This window comes from Tursiops truncatus, chromosome 4 (assembly GCF_011762595.2).
Source record: "Tursiops truncatus isolate mTurTru1 chromosome 4, mTurTru1.mat.Y, whole genome shotgun sequence".
NCBI lineage: Eukaryota > Metazoa > Chordata > Mammalia > Artiodactyla > Delphinidae > Tursiops > Tursiops truncatus.
The window spans coordinates 77944292-77961530 of NC_047037.1; the positions used below are offsets into that span (position 1 = coordinate 77944292).

At 43.7% G+C, this 17239-nt stretch overlaps 1 protein-coding gene across 2 annotated transcripts in view; it reads left to right on the forward strand.

Moving 5' to 3' along the window:
• The window catches only part of FSTL1 (follistatin like 1), a 51125-nt gene extending 38544 nt beyond the window's left edge, over positions 1-12581 (forward strand). Inside the window, exons 7-11 of one of the 2 annotated variants that reach the window (XM_033855788.2) lie at positions 3505-3623; positions 4943-5055; positions 5379-5563; positions 6415-6491; positions 9911-12581. In XM_033855788.2, the coding sequence (XP_033711679.1) occupies positions 3505-3623; positions 4943-5055; positions 5379-5563; positions 6415-6459 (462 nt within the window). In that variant the 3' untranslated portion in view covers positions 6460-6491; positions 9911-12581. The remainder of the gene's footprint in view (positions 1-3504; positions 3624-4942; positions 5056-5378; positions 5564-6414; positions 6492-9910) is intronic. The other variant, XM_004313196.4, reaches the window with a different exon arrangement.
• Positions 12582-17239: the final 4658 nt, after the last annotated feature.

The window sequence follows — 17239 nt, forward strand, 5'->3', positions numbered from 1 at the left end:
GACCACAAGGAAACATAAACCTGCCTAGAGTCCCTGAGTTTCTTCACAGATCATTCCATGAAGCTGTGACAGACAGTGGGACTCCAGGAGTCCAGCCTTTGGGATCTAACACACATGGGCTGCTCCCTTTGGGCAATTAAAGCCACAAAGGTCTTGGAGAGCCTGTCCATGAAAAATATGGCCAGGCTGTATCCCCATCCTCCATATGACACCTTGTAGAGCTGCCTGCCAATACCCAGACCCAGGCCACTTCAGCCTCTTTCCCACCCAGTTTGGCTTTTCTCTAAGTCTTTTTTTTTTTTTTTTTTGCGGTACGCGGGCCTCTCACTGCCGTGGCCCCTCCTGTTGCGGAGCACAGGCCCCGGACGCGCAGCCCCAGCGGCCATGGCCCACGGGCCCAGCCGCTCCGAGGCATGTGGCATCTTCCCGGACCGGGGCACAAACCCATGTCCCCTGCATCGGCAGGCGGACTCTCAACCACTGCGCCACCAGGGAAGCCCTTTTCTAAGTCTTTAACTTGACCATCCATGGCCTGCAGAGTTTCTCTTCATCTGAGGAGAGTCAATGGACTGGTGTTTCATGGGTCCAGAATTCTTCATGAACCTAGATATTGCTGTTCCCATTGTGTTTAGCTGAAGAAACAGATCGTTCCAGTTGGAGGGAGGAAAGATGCTGCTTTCAAAGAGGAAAACGAGGGAGGGGATAGTATTTAGCAATGAGTAAGGCTGCCATGATGTGGAGATCTTTCAGAGAGCTTGAGACAGTTGCTGGAAGAAGCAGTTAATGGCGCTCTTCCTGCTGACTGATAAGGACATAATCGCACACATAGGTACATCACACTCATAAACATAACACACACAGAAACACAGACGTACATACACCACATACAGAGATGTGCATGCCACACAGAGACACATCCTACACACACGTTCAGGCGCCCGCATTCCCACACCTGCACAAAAGACCCCCTCACTTACAGACACACACATCTCTGGGTAGGTGCCCTTGGAGGCTCATCCCCAGACGGACGCCCTCACATGCCCCCAGGGTGTGTCGCAGGCCTAGCCAGCCCGGACTCGGGGGCAACGCACACACACACAAGGGACATCTTGGCACCTCTGTGGCCACTGAATGTGGTCAACACCTGCCTAGTCTGTGGCTTCCTCTTTCTAACTGGCATCATGGACCCCACAGATGGAAACATACCAGGTTGGGTTGAAGTAGGATATTGGTCATTTAGGACTTCATTTGCGTTACCGTCCTTAGGTAGAAGTTTCTCTCTGTGACAGAAAGTAAATCTCTCTGGATTCCAAGTGTTTGAGAAGAGAAAGCACAGCCTCTCACTCTGTCTTCTCTCTCAACTACTCCCACATTAGAGAGCCCTGGGGGCAGGGGTGTTTCCTTGTCTACAGAAAGGAGCCAGGAGAGTCAGACAGGAGCAGAAGGTTACTTAAAAGAAAATGATTTTTCCAAAGCCAAGTGAACAGCACTTGCTGGGTCGGTCGTGAGCAGTGACTTTGCCGTGGTCATTACAGCCCAGGAGCCGTGGGGCCCAGGATGCTCTTTCCAGGAGACCTCCTGGGACCTTGTAACCGTTCTGGTGGCCCCTTGATGGTACCCTGCTGTGGGCATCACTGGCAGGTGCTGTTAATTTGATTCTCAAGGACCAGGGCCACACACCCCCTCCACACATCTCCACCTCCTCTGGCAGTAACTCTCTCTAATAGGCTCCCATCTAAACACTGCAAGGCCACTTGAGAAAGTAGCTTTTCTGTAGGGCATTCTCATGCTAACCAAGAAAGCTTACTCCTGACTGACAAACAAATGCTCACTCTTCCCAGTGTCTTCCGAGAAAACAGGGTTTTCACTATCTACTTGTTGATGATTATCAAAGAACCATATGGTGCAATCTTCAAAGGGAGGCTTCTTCCCACTAGGCAGACAGCTGCCTGTTGCTGAGAGATCAGTATCTCACAGAGACTGTTTCTGAACCAGTGAATTGCCCTCTAGCCCAGTCGGCATTCCTTACATCAAAATCAGTTGCAAAACAAATCTAATCGGAATTTGGATAAGACCAGAATCAGACTCTCATCTCAACTGGTGTTTCAGTCACAATTTTTAGACAAAAGCGTAACAGAGTGAAGAGGGGAAGACCGGGTAGAAAGAGCCTTTTATGACCGTGTCACACACACACACACCCTGAATTCCTGGTGGCCAGGGCTGAAATTGGAGCCAGGGTATAAGTATAGTGACCAGAGATCTGAGACCTTTTCCTAGGAATTACGATGAGAATGATAACTAGGGATTAAGCAAAGGCCTACAGGGTTGTTTTATACGTACCCGTCATACATACCACGGAAAGATTTACAACCTTAGTGTAGAATGCACATGACACATGAGTCATGCAAGGAGAGTCAGTCAGTAGCTGTATCTTTCCCTTCCACCTGGTCAGACTTTTCTTCCAGAATCCCTTCCACCGCCTGGGAGCCACTTTGAAAGTAACATGGGGGTGCAGACTATTTCCCAGGGTAGCAATATGAGGCAGCCTAGGGAAAGAATTTTGAAAAAAAATTTTTTTCCACTAGAACTATTTAGGAGAGCAGCAGTTATCCAACTTGGACTTTGATCAGAGCCTTGAAATTGCCACCCTCCTCCTGCGGCTGGGGCCTGGGCATCCTGAATTGTCCCAGATGGCTAAGGTCTCAGTTTAGCATCTTGCCAAAGGGAGGACAGTACTGAGCTCACTACACCCTTGCCTTGTGCTCATGGGGTGTGAGCTGGGTCATGAGGACAGGCTGCACCATCTACAGTGTAGCCTGCAGCATAGGGTGGAGGGGTAGGGGGCTTGCACCACCTCCAAGGGGAGGTTATCAATGCAAATAACATGCAGCGGCCTTTGCCTTTGACTTCTCACTGATGAGTTCAGCTAGGTGTACCAGTGTGAGAAGTAAGCACTGAGAGCAGGCCAGGGAGGCTGGAATTCAAGCAGCAAGAAATGGTCCTGTGATTCCCAAAGTGAGCTCTGAGGGTCACCTGCACCATTGTTCCCAAGCAGCTTGTTAGAAATACACATCCTGGGCTCCGACACAGATTCTGATTCACAAGTTTCTTCCATGATCATTAGGGTTTGAGAACATGGAGTGGTGGAGTGAAGTCAAGAATGTCTGGAACAGGGTCAGGGATGCGGCTACAGAGACCTCTTAAGCACCCCCGGGCTCCTTGGACACTGCAGGCCTAGGTTCAGGCTGCCATCCTGAGCAGGGTCTAGGATTGAAAGGCCCTCAGTGACCTCTGCCCAGACACTTTGACTCTCTCATCTTGGGGCACAGGTGCCTTCCTTCTCTGGGTGCCCCAGGGCTTTGAACCTTTTTTGCTCAAAGGGCAGAGCAGGGTTGGACAGTGTCAAGAACAAGATGAACCAGAGATGGGTCAAGCTGAATGGGGGAATGATAGAGCTGGGGTTTTACAAAACATTCCTGAAAGATCACTTTGTCCCCTTTCTAGAACTTTGATAATGGTGACTCTCGCTTGGACTCCAGCGAATTTTTGAAATTTGTGGAGCAAAATGAAACCGCCATCAACATCACTACCTATGCAGACCAGGGGAACAACAAGCTGCTTAGGTGAGTGGAGTGAGCGGGTAAGGGAGAGGTCCACGAGGGAAGGCTGGATAAGAGAAGAGCTTTGAACCCCTTCCTACCTGCAAAGGAGCCACCAGTGTCAAAGTCGATGTGAAGTAAAAAGCAAAATAGGGATTCTGTCCTGGTCTCTTCTGTGAACGTTATGATATCGGATCAAGTAGTTACTGTTTTTGGCCAGAAATTGCAAGGAATGGAAGAATGTAATTTTAAAATAAACGATCACATCAGACCAAAGTTGTTTCTGAGTGTCATGGGTGATGTTTTAATGTTTAATTTTCTTAAGGAATTACTTTAATGTTCTATTTAACCATAGGTCTAAAATAGCTTTAGTTCTGATTTTAAGATAACCAGTGCTATTTCATGTAAAGAACTCTAATTGTTACAAATGTAAGCACGTTCCTCTCCTTTTCTGGTATTATTCCAGAGTAAATATTAATAAAAATTAACCCCTAAGAAACTTCTGGTGTGGTTCCAGTATACTGGTAAGAATTAAAAATAGGAAAAGCACCTATTTGTTCAAAAGATTTCAAAGCATGAAACCCAGATTCTAGGATTCTTTCCTAATAATAGCCCATGACCTTAAAGTATAATATTTGTAAATCCTTCATATTTTGATAACCTGAAATGAGGTAATATTTTACAAGTTCAACATCTGATCCCCATAATATCCCAGTGAAGGAGGGCTCCTCGTTCCCATTTTACAGATGAGAAAACAGGTGTGGGAAGGTTGAATAACTAGCCCAAGGCCATTTGGGTTGTAAGTGGTTGAGCCAGGACTCAAATCCAGGCCAAGGGGAGACGGAGGGAGCTGGAGTTCTAGAAAACTTTTCTGAAAGATCTCTTTGCAGAAGGGTGATAGTGGTGATGCTGGCTTCAACTCATGTTCTTTCAAATCCCACATGCATTTCATATCATCTGTTCCTACCACTTCTGTTTGATTTTTCTAGTTGGGTTGACTTGACATGCATAGCATGGGGAAAGGCAACTGCTAGTGGAAGGTATGCAGGTGGTGAAACATTTGCCAATCCAAGTGGACAAAACCATCCAGGAAACTTTAGTCATCTTGGGCATATCTGAACAGCTTGAGTGATCTGACATCCCATATAATAAACTAAAGGTTGGATGCTTACAGGAGTCGGGTCGCATAATGGTTGTAGGAGGTCAGTGTAGAAATGTTCTCTTTAAATAGTCCCGTTGGCCGCCTGCGGAGGCCTAGGTCTGTGTGATCCTGATGCTTAATTCCTTTCTTTGGGACTGAAGCTGAGGTCTTGCTGACACGTTTCTCCTGTGTTTCATTTCAGAGGACTCTGTATCGATGCTCTCATTGAACTGTCTGATGAAAATGCTGACTGGAAACTCAGCTTCCAAGAGTTCCTCAAGTGTCTCAATCCAGCCTTCAACCCTCCAGAGAAGAGTATGCCTAACCTAAGAAATAGGGAGGGGGTTGTAGGGAGTGGGGACATTTAGAGGGGGCCAAGATAGAGGGGATCGTGGAACTCTGCAGAGCTTACTAAGAAAATTCCCTTCCACGATTCTAGACTGGGCGCTAGCCCAGCATCTCCGAGCTGAGATTCAGGTCCAAAAATCTTCAGGTTGTTGGTGGCGTTTGCTCAGATATGGTGCCTCTGAGGGACAAGCAGGTCTTGTCTGGGAAACGGGTAACATGCACAGACTATAGCCAAGATGTCCTGTTCCACCCTCGCCCTAAACTCTTGCCTCTTATTTCTGGTCCCACAGAGTGTGCTCTGGAGGACGAAACATATGCTGATGGAGCTGAGACCGAGGTGGACTGTAACCGCTGTGTGTGTGCCTGTGGAAACTGGGTCTGCACAGCCATGACCTGTGACGGTGAGCTGTGCACCTCACGCAGAAAGAAGGGACGGCACGGAGACAACTTCCGTCGTGAAATCACCATGAGAGAAGTCAGAGTGGGGATGGTGGGGAAGAGTGCAGTGGCTGGGTCCCAGCAAGGAAACTGGGGAGCAAGAGACTGGCTCATACTTGTAATGTCAGAGCTCTCAGGGGGCAGCATTGAGGGCAAAGCACTTATGCCAGATGCATTATGTTGGAAAGTTACTCCAGAGGTTTGGAACAAGAGAGGTTCGAGACCCAGGACAAGATCAAATGTTGATAAGAGATTAGAATGGTAATAATAATAAAGAAAGCAAATGCATAAGAGTGAGAACTACATGCATTTCTTTTAAGCACTTTACATATTAACCCACTTAATCCTTATGACAGCTTAGGAAATCCTATATGTCAAAGACTTAGGTGGTTGGAAGACAAAATGACTCTTGCTTGCCATCCATGCCAAGCAGGAAAAGGAGGCATGTTCATACACATGTTTGAATTAACAGCATTGGGTCCCCCAAAAAAGAGAAAGTTGAGATAGTTGAGATATGAGCAGGGTGGGTTGGGAGATAGAGATGTCAGGGAGAGTTTGGGGAGGAGGGGGCCGTGCACAAGCCAGCATCACCACTATCACCCTTCTACAAAGAGATGTTTCAGAAAAGTTTTCTAGAACCCCAGCTCCATCCGTCTCCCCTTGGCCTGGATTTGAACCCTGGCCCAGTCACTTACTACCCACGCACATTACTTTGGAGGTGTCCATTGCACTGGGACACTTTATAGTTAGAAAAATGTGGGTAATTCACCTCACCTTCCATATGGTAAATGGGAAATGAAATTGAGAGCCTAAAAGGTAGATATTAGTGGCGATCCCTAACTGGCCTCCCTCAGCCACCACTGCTCTGAGCCTTGGTTCTTCTTACAGGAAAGAATCAGAAGGGGGCCCAGACCCATACAGAGGAGGAAATGACCAGATATGTTGAGGAGCTCCAAAAGCACCAGGTGAGTTGCAGCCTCCACGCTGGTTCAGGTATCCCTGTTGCCACCAGGCCCTTCCACCACTCAGACACTGCCTAACTCCCCAGGTGACCAAGGAGATGTGCTCTGTCCCATAAGGTCCCGAACGATATACCTGTATACCTGTATTACGCAAACCATGATACATACAGCTCCCTGACGGAGTCCTCGTGGGGCCCATATGCCCCAACAGATGTAGGTTACAACTTGGTAAATTGCTTTATAAGTTAGAATCAGCTGAGTGGTGGTTTGCAAATGTGTTGGAAGTGGTTTGCAAATGAGCATAGTCTAAAAAACCTCCTATTTCTTTTCACCACCAGTGCCCAGACCCAAAGGCTGTGAGCCCCTTGAGGGCAGGCTCTATGACTTGCTCACCATTGTAGCCCTGCATTTAGCACAGGGTCTGGTGTACAGTTGGCTCTCAATGAGCATGAAATTAGTGGATTTGGGCCACAGCAGAAAGGATTTAAGTTAAATGCCAAGCTAGCTAGAACATAGCCTGGAAACTTAGAGATTCTGCTTCCTAGAGACTTGAGAAAATAGTAAATCAGTATTCTATGTCATTAAGTTGAAGGCCTTCTTGGGGAAAAGGTTCTTAGCAGAATAGTGATCCACTGACATATTTTTCTGAGGGCCTAGGGAGAAAACATGGATATGCTGGACTTCTGGGCCTGTCTTTCCACTGGTTTACCTGTAGTTTTAACAGAGGATGTTGCTCCTTGAATCATCTGTCTGTAAACTGGGTCTGGTAATATGACATATATGCCTTCTCTCTGACATATAAGTTTTTAAGGAATATAATGGTCACAAGAACTATTGACATGAAATATTTGAGTTGAAAATCAAGAATTATTAGTATTAATAATAATTCTCATTTATTGATGCTTTTTCATATGCATTGTCATTATTGTCACTGATAGTGTAGAAACTTCATGTCTTTTTTTTAAACAAATGCAGAACCTCCTAGCCCTTTGTTTTTCCATATTTCAGCAGCCTTGTCACTGCTGAAATATCATTATTGTCATTATTGTCACTGATAGTGTAGAAACCTCATGTCATTTTTTAAAACAAATGCAGAAGCTCCTAGCCCTTTGTTTTTCCATATTTCAGCAGCCTTGAGCCTCCAGATGAGTATAAACCCTTAAAAGCAAAAAGAACTTAATAGGAATTCCTTTCATCTCTAGGGTGGAGAAATGATCAGAGTAGACAGTGGGGAGTGAATGATAATAGCTAACATTTTTTAGCGTCTCTGTTTTATGTGAGTTGCCTCGGAAGCAGACGCCAAGGCAAGGACTCAAGTACAAATAGTTTATTTGGGAGGCAGTCCCAGGAAACACCAGAAGGGGAGTCGGGAAGAGAGCCCATGAAGGGAAGGAAACAATAAAGAGTGCGTATCCAGGCATGTTACCACTGGGAGCAAGTGGAGCTTAGTCCTGTTGCAGAACTCCAGGAATAGTTACTGTGCGCAACGGAGCAGGGAGCTGGGCTATGCCTGTATGAACTCCCATCAGCCAATGGCTGAGAGCAGCCACCGGCAAACATGAATTCCCTGGCATTTCTGCCCTGTCGGCATGTGTGGGCAGAGCAGGCTCCAGCAGCCAGAGAAAGCCTCAGGCAAAGAGATGCAGCTGCTGGCAGGAAGAAGCCAGGCCAGTGTACTGAAACGTTAAAGGCACGGGCTATGGATGGGGCACCGACAGTGTGTACTAGATGCCAGACACTTGTTTTTTATTCCCTATTTAATTTTTTTATTGAGATGTAATTCACATACCATAAAACTCACCCTTTTAAAGTATACAATCCAATGGTTTTTAATATATTCACAAGATTGTCAACCATCACCACTGTCTAATTCCAGAGCATTTTCATCTTCCCTAAAAGAAACCCCATACCCATTTGAAGTCACTTACATTCTCCCCTCCCCCAGCCCCTGGCAGCCACTAATCTACTTTCTATTTCTATAGATTTGCCTATTATGGACACATATAAATGGAATCATATGATATATGGCATTTTCTGTCTGACTTTTTTCATTTAGTGTAACGTTTTCAAGGTTTATCCTTGTTGTAGCATGAATCAGGACTTCATTCCTTTTTATGGCGAAATAACATTTCATGGTGTGGATATACCACATTTTATATATCCATTCATCAGTTGATGTATATTTAGGTTGTTTCTACTTTTTGGCTATGATAAACAATGCTGCTATGAACATTCTTCTACAGGTTTCTGTGTGGACTTATGTTTTCAGTTCTATTGGGTATATACCTAGGAGTGAGATTTGCTGGATCATATGGAAACTTTGTGTTTAATCTTTTGAGGAACTTCCAGACCGTTTTCCAAAGTGACTGTACTATTTTATATCCTCACCAGCACTATTCCAATTCCTCCACAAACTCACCAACATTTGTCATGGTCGTTATTTTTTATTAGCCATCCTAGTGGGTGTGAAGTGGCATCTCATTGTAGTTTTGATTTTCATCTCCCTAATGACTAAAGATGTTGAGCATCTTCTCATGTGCTTTTTGGCTATAAGTAAGAATGTCTTCTTTGGAGAAATGGGCTACTGGTATAAGAGGTAGTACTCATTTTGTAGTTGAAGACATTGAGACAGAAGATTTCATAATATGCCCAAAGTCCCCCAGAAAGTCACACAGCCATGATTCAAGCTCAGGCAATCTGCCTCCAGAGCCTGTTGCTCTTTTTGTGTGTGTGTGTGTGTGTGTGTGTGTGTGTGTGTGTGTGTGTGTGTGTGTTTGTTTTTTGGGCTGCATTAGGTCTTCGTTGCTGCCTGCAGGCTTTCTCTAGTTGCAGTGAGCGAGGGCTACTCTTCGTTGCGGTGCGCAGGCTTCTCAGGGCTTCTCATCGCAGTGGATTCTCTTGTTGCCGAGCATGGGCTTCAGTAGTTGTGGCACGTGGGCTTAGTAGTGGCTCATGGGCTTAGTTGCTCCGCAGCATGTGGGATCTTGCTGGACCAGGGCTCAAACCCATGTCCCCTGAGTTGGCAGATGGATTCTTAACCACTGCGCCACCAGGGAAGTCCCGAGCCTGTTGCTCTTAATGCTTCTCCCAACTTGGATTCAGAACATTTTGTAGCACCTCCATTTAGCGTCCTTTTCTTCATTTTCTTCATTTCTTCGTGAATATAATAATGTCTGACGTTATTGTTTCATAGGAGTTTAAATGGGGTCAGCTCTTAATTTAGCAACAGTCCCTATACAGCCGTGTCACGAGTAAGACATGATCCTTGTCCTCAAGTTGTTCATCATCCACAGAGGAGATAGACAAGCAAACAGAACTCGGCATAAGCATGTATGTGTCATGCTATGTAAAGTCTTGAAGACTAGATAAATGCCAATATTTTTTTTTATTCCATAACGCTTATTTTCTCTTGCTTCTCAAAGGAAACAGCTGAAAAGACCAAGAGAGTGAGCACCAAAGAGATCTAATGAGGAGGCATCTGGGAAAGGTGTCCAGAGCCTGGCACCTTCTCTTCCACTTCAGCGCTGGGTCCAGTATACGCAAGTGTCTGCTACAATCGCCAAATCACCAGTATTTGCTTGTATAGCAATGAGTTTTATTTTGTCTATTTGTTTTGCAGTAAAGGATATGGGGGTGGCTGGCTAGGAGGGGAAGGGCCATAGCCTTCATTTCTAGGAGTACTTTGAGAGAAACTGTAAATGGTGCTCGGGGGCTGGAGGGAAACTGCATCGGTGTTGGGAGAGTGTACCCAGATCTGGAACACTTCTGAGTCTACCACAGCTGTGAACATGCTGCAGGGGGTGCAGGCAGTGAGAAAGAGCTTAGCAGGCTGTCCCCAGAGGAGGGATTTGGGAAGCTCAGTGGAGAAGACTGCATTTGGCTTCCAGCCCTTCCTGCTGCCATCAGCATAACAGACCTCTAGCATCTGTGCTTCTCCTCATGGCCCCAGCCACTGGCTCTAGATACACGGCCATCCTCCTAGTTACTCAGTGTCTGGGAGGGTGCACCCAAATGATGCAGATACTTGTAGACTTTGAGCCCCTTAGAGACCTAACCAAATTTTTAAAATACTTTTTACCAAAGGTGCTATTTTTCTGTAAACTTTTTTGGCAAGTTGATTTCATTCTTCAGTTATTATCATTATATTATTGTTGTTGTTGTTTAATATTTTATTTTCTTCACTAGAAATTAAGCTTTTGTAATTATTTTTCATTAGTCCTGCCATTTCAGAGGTGGGAGAGTTTGGGGTTCTTCCTTGTGCAGGGACTGCTATCACCCGGACTCCCCCCAGCCCTGCCACATACTAGATGCAGCCCAGAGTTTGCCCCCTGGCTTCCAGTGGGTCAGCAGTCTGTCAGAGGAGCAGGGAGTACCTCAGACAGCAGCCAGGAGAAGTGTCTCCATACAAAGCTTTTAAGATCCAAAAAGCTAATTTGTTTTCATTCATTCTCATAGATCCATGCAAATCAGTATTCCAAAGGATTGAGACCAGTGCAGCTAAGCAAGGCTTAGATGTCCCAGCCTATCAATATGCTCACTGATCCTCCACTAACTAGGAGAGTGACTCTGTCCCTGTCTCTTCCTATTTCTGGGCCTCAGTTTCCTCAGCAGGTAGGAATGCATTAAACTTTTGACTTGAGAAATTGTAAATTCTGTGGTTCTGATAATTGGTCCAGAAGGAGACAATGTGATTTTCCTCCTTCTGCTTAAGATAAATGAAACCTTGTCGTTATATAAGAGTCAGACAGCCAAAAACAAGCTGACCAAATCTGACCTCGGTCTGAATGGCCCCACGGGTTGTGCTGTGATGTAGAGCCTTCTGGTAAAGCCTGCCCAGGAAGAGAGTGGGAAAGAGAACCACTTCACTTTGTCTTCACTTTTGCATGTCATCTTTAACCTTCGTGGGAACAGAAATGGCTTTCCCTTTAGAGATGAGGATGAAAGAAGGTTTCACATTTCGAGAGGGAAAAAAATGGACATTGAATCTTAAAACTGTGACTGGGGAGAAGTCAGTCATTCCTGTGTCTTTCGGCCTCTGTGATAATTAACTCCACTCAATACAATGTTTAGGATGCATTTGGAATAACAAAATTAAAAACTTGACATAAGATCTCATTTTCAGAAAGCAGATTACAGACCACCAAAGGGAAATGATGTAGACTGTACTGCACAGGCAACTCTGAGACAGTTGTGCTGAAAATGGAATTCCTTCTAAACAGGTTTCCTTTTTCTCCTTTGAAAACATTCCACTTTGTTTAGAATTCTGAGCTTTTGTAAATCATCCCACTTAAAAGCTGTCTTCCAACCCAACTTGTGTGGTCTGAAATGTACCTCCCTGTCAAAGTGCCTTGGAGAACTCCCAACAGCACGCCTTGATCAAGATTTGCCAGCCCTTGGACACTATGGAAGAGAGGGCAGGAGTACCAGTCTGTTTAAAGCAAGAAGGCAGAGTGTCTCCTCACCAGTTACATTTAGGTCAGTGGTTGCTATCCAAGACGACCCTCCCCTGCAACATTGAATTCCCAAGAGCAAAATCTGCATTCCTCCTGTAAATAGGGAAGCTACTGTCTGCACCACAGGATCATGTGATCTGACAATCATTCACGGAAAGCTGCTAAATAGCCTAGTCTGGGGAGTCTTGCGTGAAGCTTTGCATGGAGCAAATAAACAGGATTCAATTGGGTTCTGTTCCTCCAGCTTTCTAAAAGCACAGGGCTTAGACTGCAAGCTTCCTTGGGCTTTCTCTGTGTGTGTATGGTTTTTATAAACATATTACAGCATCTGTTAAGATTCAGTGTCCATGGAAACCTTCTCACATGCCATGACTCTGGACTCCATCACTGCTTTTGGAAAGCAGGGCTCCTCCACCTGCTAATAAGCCCATGTGGACCAGTCTGAATGTCTTCCCTTTATACTTGTGTTTTTAAACAGTCAAATTCCAAGAAGCAATTTGGACAGGTTTCTGTTGCCTGTGTATTTGTGAAATGTATTTGTATTTAGTAGGCTTCCTTATTGCATTTAACTTGTTTTTTGTTAACTCTTGATTTTTTTTTTTTTTGGATACTATTGATAAATAAAGAAATTAAAATAATAGTTGTATTGTTTTCTTTCCCCCAAATTAAGGCCAAATAAAGTTGCAAGAACATTAACCATTTACCTCATAAAAGTAGATTTGAGTTTCAGGAGGCTTAAAAGAGGCCTGAAAAGTTTCTCCTGATCTTGGGACTGCAGCTGCAGGGGGAAAGGTTTACTCAAGGACTGATAGAACAAGTTTATTTAAAAGAATCACCAATGGTGGGTCTGGGTAGGAAGTAATGAGAAGTCAGGGAACAGTATTGGGTAGAGGTTAAACTAAATGACTCCAAAAACTGCCATGGACCTTATGAGACTGAACGGCATCGGGTGAGGCTGGCTGCAGGTAAACCTGTATGAGAAGCCAAACAAACCTGGGAAGGTGGCACAGGGAGCATGTGAAGATCTGGTAGGATAATCTTAGTGGCTGTTTACCAGGTACACGTGTATACCATAGGGATAAGCATTTCCAAGTGGACTGAATGTTGGCTAGTTAAGACCCTCTGCTTTGCTCTATCTTGGAGATACATGACCAATACTAGTTCTCCATCTCCCTGTCCAAGTGATTCTTACAGATATCATGTACTCCCCACCAGCAATAATTAATTCTGTCTTCCAAGAGAACTCATTACAGTTGGTTTAAGCTTTCTTAATTTTAGTCATAATGTATAGAAGTCTTGCTTCTCTCAAATTATAGCCAGGTCACCTTGATTGGATTTGGAGTATTATTCAAATGCTAATCAGATATTAAAATGTCATCTCTGGTTGTGTTATTGCTACAAATTACTGATCTCATTAATCACCGTTTGATTCTTTAAACTTTCATTCTCAGAATTCTTAAACCCAATTTGAAGGGTACCTTGTCCACAACCACTTTTAAATGCTGGCTGGCCTCTCCCAACCTTCTACCATGCTCTGGGAGCACTTCTCCTGCTATTACAGTATGCATGTGTTCAGGAAATGAAAATGAATTAAAAGAGCCTGAAAGAAACATAATTTAGAAGGTAAGTTTCCTATAATCAAAATGTAACATTATGAGCTCTGTAAATTAGAACAAATTACTGTGATTAACTTTAGTTTTGGAGTGCCTGTGTCAAGTCCCCAACAGTCCTCTTAAATTACTTCTGAAATAAGGGGGAGGAGGGAGTAAAAAAAGTCTATTGAACGAGTAGATCTAAGCAGATGCCCTCAGAGCCCTGGAGTAAATGTAGCATAGGTGGAAGACATGAAGAACGTAAACCCTGGGCTACTGCTGCTGAAGGCTGATTCATGAAGTAACTAGGAAGTATCATGTTGCTGTCTGAATGAGAGGTCTTCCTGTCAATAGGAGTTCACTTTTAAAAATTATTTAACACATTTCTTATTGATAAACTAATACATGCACGTGGTAAAAGAAAAAATTCAAATTGTATCAAAGAAAATACAGTGAAAAAAATTCATCCTCTTAGAGGGTGTGTACACTTATAAATTTGCTTATAATTGCCATTTGTCCTTCAAAGAGGTTGCATGCATTTACCTACAATTGCACCAAAAATACATACACTGAGCATATCTATTTTCCCAAACTTTGCAAGCACTGTGTCTTCAAACTTTCGGGTGTCTAACAGAGGAAAAATGGTAACTCATTGACTTATTTTTAATTATTTCATTATTCCTTATGTGAGATTGAGCATCTTTTCGTGAATTATTGGTCCTTGTTCTTTTCTTCCATTACCTTTGTTCATTTTCTGTTGGTTGCTGGCCTTTGCTTACTGGTTTATAATAGTTCTTCATGTATTATTATTAGCCCTTTGTCATGAGGGTGGCAAGATCTGGCAGTAGTGGACCAGATAGAAGGCTACTTCAGGAATGAGGTGAGAAATAATGGTGACTTGAATTTTAAGATAATGGCAGTGGGGATTAATAGAAGGTTAATGAGGTAACATTGACAAGAGCTGGCTAATGACTAGCTATGGGAGTTAAGGAGGAGGTAATGGTCATGAATGACCCTAAGGTTCCAGCTTGGATGACTTGGTAGATAATGGTGCCATCTTCTAGCGTTGGTAAGAGAGCAGGAGAAACCAGTTGGCTGGGGAAAGGAGGAAGGAATGGGAGGTGATGAATTCAGTTTTTCACAGGTTGAATCTGAGTTTAGAGGTATGAGTAGTTGGATAGGAAGGTTTTGGAAGAGATCTGGGCTGGAGATAAAGATCTTGGAATAGACAGTATGGAGATAGTGTTCCTTTGTGTAGACAAGATGGCCTATGGAGAATATATCAAGTGAGAAAAAAAAGAAAATGTTGAGTTGGGAAGGTCCATAATAAAGACAGAGAACCCTTTTGAGAAACTCTGGGTACGTGTATTTCTCCTGCTTCCTTGTGGCATCGTTAACAAACAGTGTACACAGAAAAATGGTACAATGGGTTGGATTCATAGATGAAAACATAGCATGTAGAGAGTTCAGATGGGAAATGGTACCATGGATTCTATAGAGAGGTCAAAACTGAGAAGGAAACACCATGAATGTATGGAATGGAGTAACACAACTTGCTGGAAAACGGGTTAAATGAATTTAGGAGAAAGGAACAGGAAATGCACCCTGATCATGATCACTGTAATGCACAGGTCTTAACTGACCTGATGTGGTCAGATAAGAAACTTAGGAAACTTGACAGTGTTAGGGTCTGTAAAAATAATATATTGCCAGGAAAATAAGAGGCAAGATGGTTAATGGATAAGAATAAAATATTTAACCAGGAAACCTGTATAAAATTGTCAAGAGGATGATGAAAGGAAATTTCTGCCGCCAAAAGAGAAGGGACTTTATCCTTCTAGTGCCTTGCCTCATTTTAAATTATGTAAGTTAGCAGAATTTGTCATTTTCCAAGGAGCAGTGACAACTCAAAACAAAATGCTTGCTCCAAAATCCTTCCACTAGACTCCATAGTTAAAGCTGGCAGCCAGTAATATTTATAACTTTATATATTCTTTGTCTTTCATAAATACCATTCTTAGTTTCATGTTTCAACTTCTTTCTAATTTATCTGTATCATAACATTGTTCTTATTGTGACTGATAACTTACTGAGAGACGATATCATGTAATGTTTAACAACCAGGCTTCCTGAGTTTATATCCTCGTTCTGCCTCTGCCCTTTATATTCCAGGAGTTATTTAATCTCTCTGTGTCTCAGTTTCCTTTTTTTTTTTTTTAATTTTTTTGGCTTCATCGGGTCTTAGTTGCGGCACGTGGGATATTCGTTGAGGCATGTGGGATCTTTTGTTGCGGCACACAGGTTCTTCATTGCGGCACACACTCTTCTCTCGAGTTGTGGCGTGCGGCTTTTCTCTTTCGAGTTGTGGCGTGAGGCTTTTCTCTCTGTAGTTGTGGCGTGCGGGTTTTCTCTCTGTAGTTGTGGCGTGCAGGTTTTCTCTCTCTAGTTGTGGTGTGCGGGCTCTGTAGTTTGTGGCACACGGGCTCTCTAGTTGAGGAGCGTGGGCTCAGTAGTTGTGGCGCATGGGCTTAGTTGCCCCGTGGCATGTGGGATCTTAGTTCCCTGACCAGGGATCAAACCCACCTCCCCTGCATTAGAAGGCAGATTCTTTACCACTGGACCACCAGGGAAGTCCCTCAGTTTCCTCTTTAAAGTGGCATAACAAGAGTACCTACCTCATTTTGTTCTTTTTTCGAGGATTCAATGAGCTAATGTATATAATTTTTTCAAATAGTCTCTGGCACGTAGAAAGTGCTGTGTAAATGTCAAATTATCACCAATTATTTTCTATTATACATTCTTATAATTCTCACAATGACTTGGTGAAAAAGATATTTTACAGATAAGGAACAGACAGTTTGTAAAGTTTAAGGAATTTATGTAATACCACACAATTTGCAAAGAACAGAGTGAGGATTCAAACCCGGGTCCCTCTCATACTCATTCTACTTTGCCACCGTCTTTCCCTTTATTTTAAAAATTATTACATCCACATGAGCCATTAATTCCTCATTCGTGTTCTCTAATTATGTAACTGCTGAGCACGTATAAGCAATTAATAAGTTTTTTCATTTAGTTCTAATAACTGTCTGCACGTCTTCTCACTCTTAAGTGAGTGCGGATCAGGCCGGGCCTCTGAAGTTCCCCGAGGCGTGATCCACAATCCAACTTGGTTTCCCCAGAAACGATGCATCCAGTAGTCATGCCAGCCAGTGTGGGACCCCAGCAACCTCCAGCATACACCTCAGAGGTTTGGCCCAGTAAACCTCTCTGAGATGCCTTCTTTTTGTGACATTCTATGTGGACGTTTTAGAAGCAGATATATGTCTTATCTCCATCAAAATTATTTTATCACCTGAGTCCAGTAATTCAAAAAATTGGGGTTTTAACCCAATTAAAATCTCTGGTTCCTGGATGATTTTCTGAATTCCCTTTTCTCTTACATGCCTTTTTCTCCTCTCTCCCATAACCTAAGCTTGATTCCTACAAGGCCCGGGACAGATATCACCCCCACCCCCTTCCAAAAGGAACAAAGGAGGAGATTCTGTACAGAAAGTATAGAGATAGGAGAGATTTGGAAGGTGAGTTTTAGGAATAACAAAGACTCTGAAATCAGTTGGGCAAATCAGAAACGTTCAAGAGTGAGTCTCACCTTCTTTGACTTTCCAAGATTTCCATAGCCTTTGCTCAGTTATGCTATGTAAAA